This window comes from Adiantum capillus-veneris, chromosome 19, assembly GCF_014529385.1.
Source record: "Adiantum capillus-veneris isolate H3 chromosome 19, ASM1452938v2, whole genome shotgun sequence".
In the NCBI taxonomy this organism is placed as follows: Eukaryota; Viridiplantae; Streptophyta; class Polypodiopsida; order Polypodiales; family Pteridaceae; genus Adiantum; species Adiantum capillus-veneris.
Genome location: NC_140949.1, coordinates 104,737,107 through 104,755,264, shown reverse-complemented (window position 1 = coordinate 104,755,264; position 18,158 = coordinate 104,737,107). Strand labels below are relative to the sequence as shown.

General features: G+C 44.8%; 1 protein-coding gene across 4 annotated transcripts in view; it reads right to left on the bottom strand.

The window, feature by feature from the left end:
- The window catches only part of LOC147434597 (uncharacterized), a 70,405-nt gene extending 54,257 nt beyond the window's left edge, over positions 1-16,148 (bottom strand). For 3 of the 4 annotated variants that reach the window (XM_086491055.1, XM_086491054.1, XM_086491052.1), the window contains exons 1-2: positions 15,991-16,148; positions 15,747-15,854 (exon numbers count right to left, since the gene is read on the bottom strand). In XM_086491055.1, the coding sequence (XP_086347181.1) occupies positions 15,747-15,854; positions 15,991-16,026 (144 nt within the window). In that variant the 5' untranslated portion in view covers positions 16,027-16,148. The remainder of the gene's footprint in view (positions 1-15,746; positions 15,855-15,990) is intronic. The other variant, XM_086491053.1, reaches the window with a different exon arrangement.
- Between the last annotated feature and the right edge of the window lie 2,010 nt (positions 16,149-18,158).

Below are 18,158 nucleotides of genomic sequence, written 5' to 3'. Positions count from 1 at the left end.
GAGCTTGCCGCGACCCAGATCGTCAACTGACAGTTTTCAGCCATATGACAGTCCATCCATTTTCAGATTTAGTCTCATTTCAGCCCGCGACATTTGCATGCATTTACCGCCTTGGCGTCGGCAGCAGATCAGCCCCGTCACCGTCGACAATTGCAAATTCGCAAAGCATTCAGTTTTAAGCCCTAGTCTCGTCATCGTCGGCACCACCGTCGACCTTGACATAGCATCATTTAGTACTCACAGCATTCAGACCTTGTATCAGATTGTGCGATCAATAGCAATAGACTGCTCTCGCCATAGAGAGTGGGGCCTTCGGAGGAGGGTTTGACGAGTGTCGTATTCTTCTCTCTCTCTCTCTCAGTCTCAGCACCTTCATTCACAGTGTTTATCCACGTTGTTTGTGATCACTTGCACTCTTTCATTAAAGGAACGGAAGGCTCTCCCTTCCGTAAGTTAAAAAAGGAACCTTGAGCACAGTTCGGAGCACTCATCTTGAGCAAAGTTCAACATTCACTTCTGCTGCACCTTACATTGGTATCAGAGCTTTGGCAGTGTTCTGTATCACTCAAGGAAAGAACGACAGAATTCTTTTTGCTTGTTGCGGTCGCACGTAACCCAAGTCCTCTTGGGCATGTCTATTCCTAATCATGTTTTTGAAGAGTGACAAGAATCCCAAAAAAGAAGGGCTTGTCCAACCTCCCCTTGTTCTCTTTTCACTCATTGAGAGCGGACCGTGCACTTGGCGCCGGCCAATCAACGTGAGGTGGGAAAAAGTAACCTTGGTGTGAGCGCAAGGCCGCCAAGGGGTGCACCCGCAGGAAAGAGGAGCTTGGGTGAAGAGAAGATCCTTCTCTAACACAGATTGCAAGCGAAAGAAGAACCTCAAGAACTCAAGAACCCAAGACCCCAAGACCCACAAGAACCCAAGTTCCTCGTGAACTTAAGAACCCAAGACTTCAGTGTATGGTCATTACCCGAAGCGGAATGGATACTTCTCATGGAGGTGATGAGCATGGAAGTGGCGAAGAAGAATTTTCCCCACCAGGAGGTTTTTCTGACCCTCCAATTGCGACGTTCTGTTGGGCATGCCTTGGCACGACAAGAATGATGCGACTCTCCAGGTTCGGAACCGAACCATCACCGTGATGCAGAAGGACAAGCCAGCCGTCCTCAAAGTTCGGTTGTCCGAACAAAACCTCGAATAAACTCTCTCTACTTTTTTTTCTTTATAGCTAGAAAGTATTGTTTGAAAATTTGTTTGAAATTTGTTTGAAATGGATGGTATCTGTTTTGAACTTGTTTTGGTGCCGATTTGAAATGTTTGACTCTGTTTTAATACTGGTTTCAATGATTGTGATTTTACTCCCGGGTGGAGTGGTGAGAAATGATGATTGAAAAGTGTAGTTTTTACTCATGGCCCGGACCCTTGTGGTTATTTTACGGAGGGAGTATTGTTGTTGTGACTCCCGGCCTGGACCTGGATGGTTATGCGGGAGGATTATTAAGAAGTTTGAGCAGTGGTTACTCTCAGCTCCTCCAAATGACGTAGGCTACGGTCTGGGGGACGTTTGGTTGTAAAAGGCCTCTATATCTCCCGGCCCGGACGTTGTTAGGTTATGCGGGAGGAGTGTTCATCGGCGGCTTTAAGTTTTTATGTCTTGTAGCATGCATATGTGAGCATTTGTGTTGCATTGTGATGTGCCAACCACTGAATATTCCTAATTGGATGAAATTGCTCGGGTAAGTAATTTTAGTGCATCAAGACACCTGTGGAAGATCAGTGCGATCTGGGTGTGATGGCTATTTTTACTATGCCGGAATATCAAGAGCTCTGATCTGGACAAAAGGAGAAGCCAACTCCTTGATCAAAAGAACCAAAAGGAGAAGCTAACTCCTTAGCAAAAAGAGCAAAGTGATTGTCCCTCGGAATGACCCTCGGAAATTTTTGCGCTAACTTGAGTTGTTTTGCAGATATGCTGTAATCGCGGACGATTACTTTCTTTCAAGAAGGGGGGATGTCACAAACTGCTGACGTGTCAAAGCCCTGAAGAATGGAGCCAACTTACAGATGTCGGCCGAAGGGCCTAAACCCTAAGAAGAACAAGTAGTAGAAGAAGAAGAAGAAGAAGTCCTACCAACTTATGGGGACCCCATCCGATGGGGCCCTAGTGACATAAAGGGATTAAAATAAAACAGGACTCACACACACTCACGCAAAACTGATTACGTGGCAGCAGTACGGACGCTCTCCGTTTTGCACTGACTGATGACGTGGCAATTGTACGGAATTCTGCAAATCGCGCTGGCAACTTTTTGGCATTGCTTTTGGACAAGAAGCTTTTGAGTTTTGAAGGCTTTTCATGTAAACTGCTTTTGGGGCCTAGGGCCTTTAAATATGTGCTAAGGGCTCATTCTCTGACATACTTCCAAGAGAAGGTGTAGAGTCTGGAGTACCGGCTTGTACAGTGTTGATGCAATATAAAGAAGTACCGAAAGGGGCGCCAAGGGGGCCAATACTCTCTGGGGTGGAATCCCGCCACTCTGCGTCGTGTGTCGTCTCTCTCTCAGTCATAGTTACCGGGGAACGCCCCCTAGCCCCCGTTCCGGCGTTCCGGGGGGGCAGTTTCCTTCCCGAACGTTTCGAAACGTCCCGAAACGTTTGACGTTCCAGGTGGCCAGTGCAAACCGGAACGGCCGTTCCGGAACGTTCCGAACGCCCCCAGAACGTTCCGGAATGCCCTTGGAACGGCCAACGGCTACAAACAAATTTGGCAAAAATTGAAAAAATTGAAGTAAATGTTTGGGCTTCTTTTTGAAGTGTGCAAGGCCTCAAGGACTCATAAAATGCACCCCCCTCCCTCTTTCTCTCCACAAGCTAATCCTCAAGGCTCAAGCTCTCTCCCTCTCACACTCTCAAGATCTCTCCCTCTCAAGACTCACTCTCTCAAGGCTCAAGGCTTTAAGCCTTCAAGCTCTCTTCCTCTCCCTCCCACTCTCTCAAATCTCTCCCTCTCTCCCTCTCTCTCTCTCTCTCTCTCTCTCACATCATGTAGTCATAGCAAGATTGAATGGTCTTCAAAACGAGTTTTTTGTGAGTATTAGAGTCAAACCACTCTAATACTCCTTGTATTTAAACACAAGGAGCTAAAAAATGCACTATTTGGGTGTTTTTTATACCTCCCGTTCCGCGCCGTTCCCGTTCCGAACCCCTAGCCGTTCCCCCGTTCCGCGGGGATCCCGTCGCCGTTCCCGTTCCGCGTTCCGGGTAACTGTGCTCTCAGTTCAGTTGTTATTGAAGTGCTAAAAGTATGTTCAGTCTGTTCTTTTCTAATGGCACGTGGTACCCATCTTGTGACGGGGCCCTTGGAGGGGGGTTTGGGACATCATCTAGTGTTGTCTCTTCTCTATCTCTCTCTAGCACTTTCATGCACTTTTGCACTCACAGTTTTCCACTCTCTTTGTTTTTGTCATTGCACATTCTCTCATTAAGTCAAGGAAGGCTCTCCCTTCCCGTCAGTAAAAGGAACCTTGAGCACCCATTGATCACTCATCCTAAGCCATACACCATCATTAACTTCCGTTGCACGTTACATCTGATGAGCACTCTTCTCCTACCTACCCCTGTCCCTCAGGCTACGGAGGAGCATGCACCCATTCCCGATGATGCAACTGACAGTGGATCTCATCACAGTGCCAAAGTAGAGACAGATATGCCAGTAGCTCCTCCCACAAGGAGCAAGTCCGACAAGTTTCCGAAGTGGCTATTGGAGACTTTGCGAGATTCAGCAACCTCAGATTTTCCACCCGACTGGCGTGAAGCCGATATCACACAATGCTCTCAACGACTTCAACTTGCTGAGTGGATGAACCGTAACTACAGGTGAACTATGCATTGATGTCTACAGTGATCAAGGACAGAGTTCCTCTTACAGTTGAGGAGGCTGTAACTAAGTCAGACTTTGTAAATAATTAATTTATTTACGAGAAAAGAATTATCTAATTAGTTGTGTGCACACCAGAATAGACCTAGCAGTTCTAAGGCCTCAGGTGAGCCTAAATGCGGGCTAGAACACCTCAGAGGGACCTTAGCAGAAATTACCCTGAAGCCCTAGTGATTGGGAAATCGGGTCTTCAGAAAGGGGTAAGCAGTAGCCTCAGATTTTAGGCTCAGAAAAATACGCGCGTCAGTACAAGCACATGAATGAGATGGGGTCCTTAGAACAGTGACCCTAAGGCTAATAAAGCTAATAAAGCCTTAGGGTAAGTTTCGTGAAATTAAATTTAACGGTCCGTGCCCGGGCGGGCGGCCGGACAAGTGTGAACAGGTAAAGGCGGTGCAGTGCCGGTGCGGCATTGCTCCGATAGACCTTTGGTGTTCTCATAAAAGAATCATTGGTAGCAGTTGTTAGTTAGTTGCACATTTTTAATTAATGAGCTAGAAGTTTTTAAAGTCAAAAGTTGAATGGTTTTTAAGTTTTTAAAGTAAGTGTGCCAAGTGGCACACTTACCAATGCAAACTAACTCTCTCTCACTCTCACTCTCACCCTCTCTCTCTTCCTAGCGCCCCCTCTCCTTGATGGCTATTTAGGAGCCCCCCCTCCCCCATTTTCAGGGCTGGCAGTGCACCTACCCCCCCTAATGTGAGCGCGCTCTACGCGGTGGAGCCCTCCATTGAAGCTTGAGAGCAGCCCCTTGCGACATATGTGGTAGCCTTGTGCTCCCATTGTCAAGAACAAGGGATCTCACAGTCATAGACACCTTCTGGTGAAGTTTCATCGCGAGAAGCTGCCGTAGACGCTCTCTTAGCAGAGTGCGGCTGCTGAAATTCTCTGTTTTCAGCCCCTAATCACCTCGATTAGGGCTGTTTTCAGCAGATCAGCCATAGAAATTCTCTTCTCTCTCCTTATCCTAAGTCTACATCAAGTTTGGAGCGATTCCATCGCGAAGAAGACCTCTGTTTCGACGTAGGGGTGCGCACAGGTAAGAATTTCAGGTTATGTGCAGAAAATTACAGCAAGCATGTGCGTGTGCATTTTGCTTGTTTCTCTTTTGTGTTCGATGCATGAATGAATGAGCATGAAGGCAACACATAACGGAAGATGGACTCTCCTCTGTGAGAGCTTCCGATGAGCTGTTTCGGAAGATAGACTCTCTTTTCGAGAGCTTCCAACCAGTCTCGCAGAAGAGGGGGAATCCCCTAAGCAGTAAGAAAGTGGAAACACTTTCTCAGTCAGTAGTCAGAACAGAACAGAAGAAAGAATAGAGGACGGGCGTATGCCCCGTTCCTGTGTTTGTAAAGATTCTCCCTTAGTAATAAAGATATTCTCTTTATGGGGGGGGACCAGCCCATCTTCTGGTCCCCAATGAAGTGTCAAGTTTTCTCGCTCCCTCTAATTCTCTTGAGTATTTGAAGTGCAATTAAACGTCAGTTTACGCTTCCGTATTTTTGTGACAGTGGTATCAGAGCAAGGTCCTCTCTCTCTTCCTGAAGGGATTGACGACTCTTGGCAGACTGCAGAAATGGAAGGACGCGAGATAGAGTTCTCTCTCCTTCAACAGCAGGTGGAAGAGTTGCAGAAAGCTCTCTCCCATCCAGAAGTCCAAAAGATTCTCCATACTCTTGAAAAAGGGAAGGAGAAAATGTCGATGGGGTCGGGAGAAATTCCGCAGAACCCAAAGGCGCCACAACCAAGAAAAGATCCTTTGATTGGAACTTCCCGCATGCACGAGAGGCAGAAGAAATCTCCAGAACGTCATGTGCGGTTTAATCCAAAAGTTCAAGAGCAGGATCCCCCTGATTCCCCTCAGTTCTCTTTCATGAAGGATCTGGAAGACATAGTTTCTCCGGAAGACATGTTTCTCGACGATCCGTCGCAGCAAGAAGTACATTCAAGGGAAAGGACTCCTGTCCACAAGGAGTCTAAGCATAGAAAGAAGGAGCACCATAAGAAGAAACACCATAGGCAGAAAACATTCAAGTCGGGAGATAAAGATGTGAAATTCGACACCTACAATGGACGGCGTGATAATGACAAAGCTTTGGCTTTCATCTGCCAATTTGAAGTTGCATTTGCCGAAGGGAATTTCAAGGAAAGATCCAAGCTTCACCATGTCAGTTTGTACCTGAAAGGCACCGCCAGCAATTGGTGGTTAACCCTTATCCTGGAAGATCGCAAACCCCAAGATTGGATTGCCTTCAAGAAGGAGTTCTACGCACGGTTCCTTCCTCCAGACTATGAGAAAGAGGTAAAGAAAGAATGGGACCGACTTTCACAGTCAGAGAACAAAACTGTTCCACGCTATGTGGATAGGTTTTGGGACGTTCTCTTGAAAGTCACTCCATTCAAGAAGATTGACGATTCGGAGAAGATGCGCAAGTTTGAAGCAGGTTTGCATGAAGCCTTGCAAAAGGCTATGAAGCTTTACCCTCGAGGTAACTTGCAGATACTTATGGAATCAGCCCGCATAGCTGATGGAATACATGACAAGGGTACTCCCAGGAAGATGGAGCAAAGCACTTACCATGCTAAGCAGAAGGCTCTCCATGAGCAGCCTACCTCTTCTACTTCTTCTCAAAAGAAGAAAAGAACCGCCTCCGAAGCAGAAGCAAAGCCAAATCAGCCCAAGAAAGGGAGATATCTCTCTCCTACTGAGTTGCGAACATACATTAGTGAAGGAAGATGCTTCAAGTGCGGACAAGTTGGTCATATGAAGAGTGACTGTCCTACCAAACCTCCACAACCACCCTCTTCCAATGCACCCTCTTCCAATGCAGTCCCAGATGTACAGGGAAATACAACCAAGGATGGAAAAGAAAGAGCTCTTCTCAAAGCATGGGGTAGTATCAACAACCAGCGGGCTCTTATTTTGTTTGACCCTGGTAGCACAGACAACTTCATCTCTACCAAGCTAGCTGACGACCTGAACTTGCAGCCCAATCGTTTCGGAGTCTCTATTCAAGCGCAATCTGCTTTCAAAGGGCAGAACTCAAACTCTACTCCAATCATAGGGAAGTTGAATCTAAAGGTCGACGACTACAAGGATCAAGAGTCTTTCTTACTAGCTTCACTTGAAGGATGCGATGTTATCTTGGGAATGCCCTGGCACTACAAGATGCATCCCATTCCTGACTATGTTCAGAAAACCTTATCTTTTGCTCATAAAGGAAAGGAGTATCTTGTACTTGCAGATGCAGGTGATTGGCGTATTCCTATCGCCAACCACATTGCCATCAAGAAAGAAATGAAAAAGTGTGTTTCAGTGTACTTGATTTTTGCAAGAGAGAGAGATGTGTCTGTTTCACAACTTTCTTCCTCTTTAGAGCAAAAAAGACTTAAGTTAATAGAAAGATATAAAGATTGTTTTACAGATGAACTTCCAAATGAACTCCCACCTTCGCGACCTGAGGATCATACCATTGATTTGATCCCAGGAAGTTCTCCTCCAAATCAGCCCCCTTATCGAGTTAGTCTAATGCAGCAAGAGGAAATTCTCAAGCAGGTTAACGAACTTTTGGAGAAGGGCTTAATAAGGCCTAGTATTTCTCCATATTGTTCACCTGTCTTGCTAGTACAGAAAAAGGATGGCACATTCCGCATGTGCATAGACTATAGATCTCTAAACAAGATCACAATCAAGAATCGATTTCCAATCCCTCGGATTGACGACATTCTTGACAAGTTACAAGGAGCAAGTGTCTTTAGTCGTATAGACTTGAAGAGCGGTTATCATCAAATCCGCATAGCTCCTCAGGATGTGCATAAGACTTCATTTAGAACAACCTTCGGGTTGTATGAATTCTTAGTGATGCCTTTTGGCCTCACTAATGCACCAGCTACATTCAACAGAATGATGGATAGAATCTTCCACTCATATAGAAGTTTTACAGGCGTTTTCTTTGATGACGTCTTAATCTTCTCAAAGACGGAAGACGAACACTATAAGCATCTCGCCTTAGTGTTTGAAGAATTACGCAAACACAAATTATATGTGAATGCTAAGAAGAGTGAGTTCTTTCTAAAAGAAATCCACTATTTGGGCCATATAGTATCTCACAACCAAGTGAGAATGGACGCTGAAAAGATTCAAGCAGTTGTAGAATGGCCTACGCCAACTACAGTACATGATGTACGAAGTTTCCTTGGCCTCTGTTCTTATTATCGGCGTTTCATTCGAGCCTTTGCCGCGATAGCAGGTCCCCTCCATGACCTGACAAAGAAGCGGATTCCCTTCCATTGGGGGTCTGGACAAAAACAAGCTTTCGAAAAGCTTAAGTATCTACTCAGTCACGGACCCGTTCTTACCGTCCCTGATCTTCGCAAACCTTTCGAGGTATACTGCGATGCATCTGGAGATTGTGTAGGAGCAGTTTTGAACCAAGAGGGTCACGCGATAGCCTATGAAAGTCGGCGCCTTAAAGATGCAGAGTTGCATGCCTCCATATACGAAAAAGAGCTAATGGCAGTAATTCATGCTCTTTCCATTTGGAAACACTATCTATTAGGAGCTGATTTTATTATCAAGACAGATCATCAAAGTCTTCGCTACTTTCTCACACAGAGAAAGTTATCAGAAAAGCAGATGAGATGGGCCAACTTTCTTTCAATGTTTCATTTTCAGATTCTACACACTTCTGGAACAAAGAATGCAGTTGCAGATGCTCTCTCCAGGCGTCCAAAGATCAATGCACTAACAACAATTTATCATGAGGAACTAGAATCTCTCAGTGAGATGTATCCTCAAGATCCAGACTTCGCCACAATTTGGGCAGATCTTCAAGCTGGTCACTCAAAGCCACCTTATTCTATCAGGGATAATACACTCTATCGTCAACAAGCAATATGCATAGCTCAGCCCTTACAACAAAAGGTGATGGATGAAGCACATAATTCTCCTTATGCCGGTCATCGGGGAATTGCTTCCACCACTAGTGCCCTCGAAAGGTATTTCTTTTGGCCAACACTCCGTGTGGACATTGAAAAACATGTACGTGAGTGTTTAGTATGCCAAAAAGTGAAATATGACAGACATAAAGTTTATGGCAAGCTTCAGCCGCTCCCTGTGCCTAACACGCCATGGGAAAGTATTGCCATGGATTTTATTACGGATCTTCCTAGATCCAAGAATGGAAATGATGCAATCTGGACTATAGTAGACAGATTCAGTAAGCAAGCACATTTTCTTCCAGTAAAAAAGACGATCAAAGCTGATCACATGGCTAGAATATTTCTAGCTCAGATTTTTAAACACCATGGATTGCCAAAGACTATTGTCAGCGATAGAGATCCCCGCATGACTAGTCTATTTTGGCAGGCATTGTTTGAAAACTTGGGAACTAAGCTTGATTTTTCATCAGCTTATCATCCTCAAACAGATGGTCAAAGCGAAATCGCTAATGCCACTGTTTTAGATCTCCTCAAGTGCTATGTTTCGGAACGACAATCCGAATGGGAACAGTACTTACCAATAGTTGAGTTTGCGTATAATAATACCATACATTCCTCAACTGGTAAAGCCCCTTTCGAAATTATTTATGGGAAGCCACTCTTACTTCCTATTATGGTGACCAAAGAAAACATCTTCGCCGCAGATGAATTTGTGCGCAATATTGATATTGCCCATCAACAAGTAAAGCAAGCGATTCTTCGAACTCGAGCAACAGAAGAGAAAAGCAGACAAGCACAGAAGGAATCTCAATCTTGAAAAAGGACAATATGTCCTGCTTCGGTTTGAGAAAGCTAGATTGAAAAAGCGGGTCGGCAAAGGGAAAGTTGTCAAACTTTCCCATAGATTTTACGGCCCTTTCAAAATTACAGATAAAGTCAATGATGTGACTTTCAGATTGGATTTGCCTTCTCACTAGCGCATCCACAATGCTTTTCATGTCAGTCTCCTCCGACCATATGTTGGACCTCCTCCAGTGGCGCCAGTACAAGAAGATCCTCCAGAAGTCGAAGAGACTGAGGAAATCCTTCAACCTGAACAGATAATACACCACTCGGAGAGACAACTCAAGTTGGGGAGTCTACATCGAAAGTATTTAGTCAAGTTCAAGAATTACACTCCTTTAGATGCAAAGTGGATGACTGAGTCCGATCTCAAGGACTACCCTGACATCTTGCACAGTTATGTTGACGCTCTACAGTTGAGGTCAACTGTTTAGAACCAAGAGGGATGTAACTAAGTCAGACTTTGTAAATAATTAATTTATTTACGAGAAAAGAATTATCTAATTAGTTGTGTGCACACCAGAATAGACCTAGCAGTTCTAAGGCCTCAGGTGAGCCTAAATGCGGGCTAGAACACCTCAGAGGGACCTTAGCAGAAATTACCCTGAAGCCCTAGTGATTGGGAAATCGGGTCTTCAGAAAGGGGTAAGCAGTAGCCTCAGATTTTAGGCTCAGAAAAATACGCGCGTCAATACAAGCACATGAATGAGATGGGGTCCTTAGAACAGTGACCCTAAGGCTAATAAAGCTAATAAAGCCTTAGGGTAAGTTTCGTGAAATTAAATTTAACGGTCCGTGCCCGGGCGGGCGGCCGGACAAGTGTGAACAGGTAAAGGCGGTGCAGTGCCGGTGCGGCATTGCGCCGACGGACCTTTGGTGTTCTCATAAAAGAATCACTGGTAGCAGTTGTTAGTTAGTTGCACATTTTTAATTAATGAGCTAGAAGTTTTTAACGTCAAAAGTTGAATGGTTTTTAAGTTTTTAAAGTAAGTGTGCCAAGTGGCACACTTACCAATGCAAACTAACTCTCTCTCACTCACTCTCACCCTCTCTCTCTTCCTAGCGCCCCCTCTCCCTGATGGCTATTTAGGAGCCCCCCCTCCCCCATTTTCAGGGCTGGCAGTGCACCTACCCCCCCTAATGTGAGCGCGCTCTACGCGGTGGAGCCCTCCATTGAAGCTTGAGAGCAGCCCCTTGCGACATATGTGGTAGCCTTGTGCTCCCATTGTCAAGAACAAGGGATCTCACAGTCATAGACACCTTCTGGTGAAGTTTCATCGCGAGAAGCTGCCGTAGACGCTCTCTTAGCAGAGTGCGGCTGCTGAAATTCTCTGTTTTCAGCCCCTAATCACCTCGATTAGTGCTGTTTTCAGCAGATCAGCCATAGAAATTCTCTTCTCTCTCCTTATCCTAAGTCTACATCAAGTTTGGAGCGATTCCATCGCGAAGAAGACCTCTGTTTCGACGTAGGGGTGCGCACAGGTAAGAATTTCAGGTTATGTGCAGAAAATTACAGCAAGCATGTGTGTGTGCATTTTGCTTGTTTCTCTTTTGTGTTCGATGCATGAATGAATGAGCATGAAGGCAACACATAACGGAAGATGGACTCTCCTCTGTGAGAGCTTCCGATGAGCTGTTTCGGAAGATAGACTCTCTTTTCGAGAGCTTCCAACCAGTCTCGCAGAAGAGGGGGAATCCCCTAAGTAGTAAGAAAGTGGAAACACTTTCTCAGTCAGTAGTCAGAACAGAACAGAAGAAAGAATAGAGGACGGGCGTATGCCCCGTTCCTGTGTTTGTAAAGATTCTCCCTTAGTAATAAAGATATTCTCTTTATGGGGGGGGACCAGCCCATCTTCTGGTCCCCAATGAAGTGTCAAGTTTTCTCGCTCCCTCTAATTCTCTTGAGTATTTGAAGTGCAATTAAACGTCAGTTTACGCTTCCGTATTTTTGTGACAGAGGCACTTTCACAAACAAAGTGGAAGTTGGATGAACTGTTACTACAGGTGAAAGGATAGAGTTCCTCTTACAGTTGAGGAGGCACTTTTCACAACCAAAGTGAAAGTTGGCCCTGGCTGCCTTTTTCAGGTGGCCAGTTTTTCAAATGGATGTGGTTTCAACATTCCTCAATGGTGACTTAGAGGAGGAGGTTTATGTGAAACAATCTCGAGGGTTCGAGGATCCAGACTTTGCAGACATGGTTTGTAGGTTGCTCTTCAAATGGATGTGGTTTCAGCATTCCTCAATGGTGACTTAGAGGAGGAGGTTTATGTGAAACAATCTCGAGGGTTCGAGGATCCAGACTTTGCAGACATGGTTTGTAGGTTGCTCAAGGCCCTTTATGGCCTCAAGTAATCCCCTCAAGCGTGATACAAGAAGATTGATTCCTTTTTCCTACGACACTCCTTTCAAAGATCTTTTGTTGATCCAAACTTTTACATTTACCGGAGGGAGGATTAGTGACAATTATTATCCTCTATGTTGAGCACATCCGCAGTATTGTGGCAACCTTGGCAGAGGAGTTTGAAATGACAAATCTTGGCTTGTTTCATCATTTTCTTGGATTGGAGGTTTGGCACACGGAGGGGGGCATCTACCTCTCTCAAGAGCGGTATATCCAGGAATTGTTGGAAGCATTTAGTATGACCGAGTGCAAATTTATCTCTACTCCAATGGATCCCAATCAGAAGTTGTCACTTAGATCTTCCTCTTTTAGCTAGTGCTACAGAGTACCGAAAACTGGTTGGTTCTCTCATTTGGGTTCTCAACACCTGATTTGACGTCAGTTTCCCAGTGGGTCTTCTGAGTTCCTTTATGTAGAAGTCCACCAAGTTACATATGCAGTAGGCTCTTCGGACCATGCGGTATTTGAAGGCGACCAAGTCATTAGCCATTCAGTATGCGGCTAGAGGTTCGGATTCCCAGGTCGTTCTTCGAGGATGGAGTGATTCACATTGGAAACGTAATCCAGATGAACGTCGGTCGACCACAGATTTTACCTTTTCTTTTGGCTCGAGAGCAATTTCATGGAGCAGCAAAAACAGCCAACAATTGCCTTGTCTTCCATAGAGGCAGAGTACCGTGTTGTTTGTAGTGCTACATGTGAGTCAATGTGGATTCGGAGGCTACTTTAGGAGATGGGTTTCCACAGCACACAACCATTATGTACACAAACAATCAGAGTTGTATTGCCATTGCGAGGAACCCGGTGTTTCATGACTAGACCAAGCATATAGAGAATCAATACCATTTTGTTCGTGAGAAGACCAAGGATGGCTCTATCCGACTAGGTACATCCCGACTACAGATAACCCTACTGACATCTTCACCAAACCTCTTCCACATGCGACATTATCCTCTCATGCCAGCTCCCTTGGACTACTTCCCCGTCCAGGAGCTGAAAGGGGGTGTTAGAGTTCATTTCCTGTCTGGTGGTAGGCCCGGTATCTCCTAGGAGCAGATTAGGGAGTGGGCTGTTTTGTGGCTGTGACCGACCGTACTTGAGGTAGTGAAGTTCAAGTATCGAGGAATCCACGAAGCATTGTGGGTCGATGAAGATTTCTTCACAGATTACCCAGAGTTGTTGGCGAACTATAAGAAAGCCATGCAGCTCAGTACCAATACCTCACCTTGAAAAGGGGGGATGTCACGTGCACATCTAACCTTATGTGCATGTGGACAAGCTAGCTCCTACTTTTAGGTTTTAGGACAACCTAGGAAATATTCTAAGACCTTTGTGAGCATGTAGGTTGGACGTGCATGTCTAGACACTTTAGATACCCTCTGACTGCGCATGATCACCGCCAGTGTCTACTAGGTGTAGAAGCTGGTCGCATTTAAGTCATTAGTATCAAGCCTAGGGAGTTATTAGCATATGAAGCACCTCTTATTATAAATAATTGCCCAGTATGAATAAAAGTCGTGAGATTTTAAGCTGGTATTGCCCTACCGCACTTGCAAATCATATAAAGGTGACCCTTGGGGTCACGACTTAGATCATCAAGTCAATATCCTTATGGGAGCAGCACCCCTGGGCGTCTTTGCCAGCCTCAGCCTACCAGGGCGTTTTCTCCCGGTACTTGCAGATTTCAGCAATCAGCCCATCAGTACCCCTAGCGCCAGCAAACCCACCAGTAGAAGTAGCTTTTTTGGATGCAAATCAGCCATTGCAAACTTCACCCGCGTCCTTTCAGATTCAACCCTCAAATCAGCGAGCGTTTCAGTTTTCAGCCATCATCCTCCTCCACCATCAGCACCTTGACATCAACCCAGTCCCAGATATATTAGCGTTTTCTATTCTCAGCCCTTAGCCTCGCAAATCCAAGCATCTACCGCAAGATCCCATCAGCATCTCAACATCTAGACCCAATGTATCAGCATTTGTGCAATTTAAAACAAATACCTCTCCTCGTCGGATAGATCTCTAAGGTCTCTTGGCATAGTTTCCTACAACCTTAAAATCTCTTCTTCTTCTTCTTCTCCTAGCAATAGAGGGGGGGTTTGAAACCCCATCTGGTGTTAGTCTTCTTTCTCTCTCTATCACCCACAAAACCTTCACTCACAGTAGCATTCTCTCTTCTCTCTCTCTTTGTCTATTGCAGATCTCTCTAAGGTGTATACGTATTGTGCACTCATCTTGAGCTATCACCATCATCACTTCCGCTGCACCTAACACTATTGGCGGCATGTTCAAAAAGCGAAGTATGCAAAGCACAAAACGACAAGACTTCTACAGCCTTTGCCTATTCTTGATCGACCATGGGAGAGTGTAGCTATGGATGTAATATTTGATCTTCTGAAGACTCAAGGTAGGCATGATGGCATATGCCCTATTGTGGATAGATTCAGCAATCAGGCTCACTTCGCGGCAGCAAAGAAGACAATGAAGGCCAACCATTTAATAACATTGTTCTAATCACACATCTTTCGACTACATGGGATGCCTCTGTCCATTGTTTCTGATAGAGACCCCATTTACAAGCTTGTTTTGGAGAGCCATCTGTGAGAATGTACGAATTTCAACTTTGGTCACCTTCAAAACTTAGGGTTTACTGATGCAAATAAGGGTTTCTACATAAAATTTCGCAATATCATCATTTGAAATTTCTTCATCCTTTGAAGCATCTCACAGTGGAGATTCTTGATGACTTTCTCATTGGACACTTGGGAAAAAGTGCTTTGGAAGAAGAGATCATGCTTCAACAAGAAAAGATTATCAACCTGTGGATATAATATTATAAGACAAAAGAAGAAATATGATCAGGTTGATATAATATTATAAGACGAAAGAAGAACTATGATGAAGTGGTTTCTTATAATGGTAAGTGGCCAATGCACACTCATCGTGGATTGAATATCAGTGTTAAGCAATGTAAAATCAAAGCCTAGCAGGGTATATGTGTTGGATATACAAGGGGGTGATGTCTCAAGAAACTACATACCATCATTGGATCGCTATATCAGATTAACGGCATGATTAGACATGGTTTGCTTCACCGGGAATGACTATGGAATCATGTGGAGTATAGAAACTTGAAAGGAGTCCAACGGGTCATGCACTTGGCTCATAATCTCCTCCTGCTGCGCAACACTCACTTTGAAAGGGGGTTTGTTAGGGAGAGAACTTCCTAGAGTTAGATCAAATGTGTGAACTTATGGTCGCTAGGGAGGGAAAGCAAAACATCTATATAGTTGTGCAAAAACCCTAACCATTCATGATCTGAGTAAGAGATGTAGAATTTTACTCAAGGAAACCTCTCTCTTTGACATGCATTAAAGAAGCAAAACTGTGTGTTCTAATTTGCCCCTGACATAAGGAAGAACGTGGCCATGCCTCCACACATATGAATGTTGTTGGGCAATGATCATGCACACTCGTGCAATCCCAACATTGATGATGAATACGCTGTGATCTGACACTAATGAATGCCCAAGGTGGATAACTCCATATGGATTTAAGAAAGTAGGCGGATGCAAAGCTTAAAGCATAGAGTTGAGTAGCAATTAAAAGAAGAACGTACTGTTTCGGACCGCTTAAGGAGGGCGCCTTGTAGTAGAAAGCGGCTGGAGGTGGTCAGATGCTGCTTTATTCTATCCAGGCTGGCCTTGGTACTAGCTACAGGGCCATCCTGAACACCATGGGATGATGAGAATTCTTTTCCATTCCTTAATTCAGAATCGGAGCAAAGCCGAGGAAAGGAGCCAAGAGGAAAACATTCGAAAAATGCTGACCCAAATCGGAAACCTGGAGAGGAGAAAGCATACTTGGTGAGGAGAGAGATCATTGTCGTGCAGAGCCATCAGCTACTGATCTTCGCGAGCGTGCAGAAAACGTTCTACTGCGCAGAGTTCTGCAACCAAAATATCATTATTCTCTTCAAAACAACTCGCGCTTTGGAAGAGTAGTTTGGGTGGGCCACACTCTCGGGAGGATCACAAGCCTCAAGGTCCGATGAATGTGAGTCGTTGATGTTGATGCCCATGGAATAACCCCCAATAACTTAGGCTGGGTTCAAACTGAACGGGCGGAAGAAACAAGGTTTCCTAAATGTGCCGCCGCCTAGTGTGAACAGTGTAGAGGAGGAAAAGTGAAAAAGTGAAGGGGGCTGAGAGAGGACATCAACTCTTCCGAGGGGGGGGGGGGGGGGGGGGGGTCGGAAGAAAAATGGAGGACCCGGCGGAAGAGTGCCTCAACTCCAACCAATTAAATTTTGCCATGGAGGAAGAACGCCCCTTTGCTTTTTTCTTCCGCCGCCTAGTCTGAACCCACCCTTATGTCTATATCTATATCATCATAAAAGGGGACGGATTTCGCCCCTCGGACACGTGTCACAAGGAGGTTTAGTGTGGCCTGCAACCCCAGCAATTGCACGTGCGCACGAGAGAGAGAGAGAGAGAGAGAGAGAGAGAGAGAGAGAGAGAGGGGTTGCTAGCCCACGCGATAAAGGAGGAGAGAGAAAGAGAGAGAGAGAGAGAGAGAGAGGTCGTCGAAGGCGGCCGGCCGCACTAGTAACACACACACACACAGATATATATATATATATATATATATATGTCAGTATTTTGGGTCATGTATTTGCATTGCCAAGGGTAAAGGCTTTATTGTTACGTCCTCTTTTTTACTCTAACAAAAAATTTTGGACAGTGGAAAGGAACTAGAAACACTCATTAAAAGCACAAATAGATCGGAGAAGATGTCTTGATGTTGTCTATTATGATATTGTTAACGCCAAGGGGTAGCCTAAAGCTAGAAGCATAACAATGGTAGTGGCACAATTATTAATTGGAGGAAAACTCTCTCTCTCTCTCGCTCTCTCTCTCTCTCTCTCTCTCTCTCTCTCTCTCTCCTCCTCTCTCTCTCTCTAGGTGTTAGGGAGAAGAGGGATGATCTTCAAACTTGAGGCAAATGCTTCCCCCCCCCCCCCCAATTTGTCTCTCTCTTTCTCAAACTCCTGCATCCTTCAAGGTAGAAAGTTTGCTCTACTACTCCATGCATGTTGTTTATTGGCTCCGCTCTTACAAAGAGATGCCACCTCAAGCTCAATCCTATGGTAGCCTCTTTATGCTTTCAAACTGTTTTAGTGAAGGCATGTACACATTCCTTACCTATTTTGGTGAACGAGGTAAATTCCCTCCTCCCACTTCAATGCCGCATTCATGAGAGTGTCACATTGCTTCAAGTCCATGAAGTGAAAAATCAAGAAGACCTCCTCAAGGACTTGGTTTAACATTGGAGGTTTTTTGTTTGATATGTATGCCTAATTTGGTGCTTGTATAGAAGCTTGGAAAGTTCTTCGAGAGCCCCATGATAAAAAATTTATTTATGAGTGTCAAGATGCCTCTTGTGACCACGTGAACTCATAGGAAGGACTTCATCTTGTTTCATGTCATGTCATCACATATCATCCTATCCCATCTCCTAAGGGTAGGTTCATAGGCTAAAGTCCATCTCAACAAACCTCCCTTTGGAATTTAGACTATGACAAAGTATATAATTTAGACTATAATTTAAGCTTCATATCAACAAACCTCCTTTTGGAATTTAGACTATGACAAAGTAAGTCAAGGTAGCCCATACTCATAGGCGCCACATCAAAGATGGCTCATACTCATGGGTGCCTAAAGTGGCTCATAATCAAAGGTGCCAAAATGAATCATATGCATAAGATCCTCCCCTCAAATCAAGGACCGTAATCAAAACTAAGCACTCTTAGGGCCATCTCCAAAATGAAACAAAAGAGTGGAGTAGAGGATGATCATAACGTGCTCTAAAGAATATTGGAGTCAAAATTTAAGGAGGGGAAATCAGTGCTCCCTTGGTCTTCTTCATCTTGTTTGTTTGCAAACTTGGCTTCAACCTTTATCTAATTTTTGTTAATTGTTGATGGTCTTTCTCTTTTGTTGAACTATGTAATATCATCTAATAGGTGGAT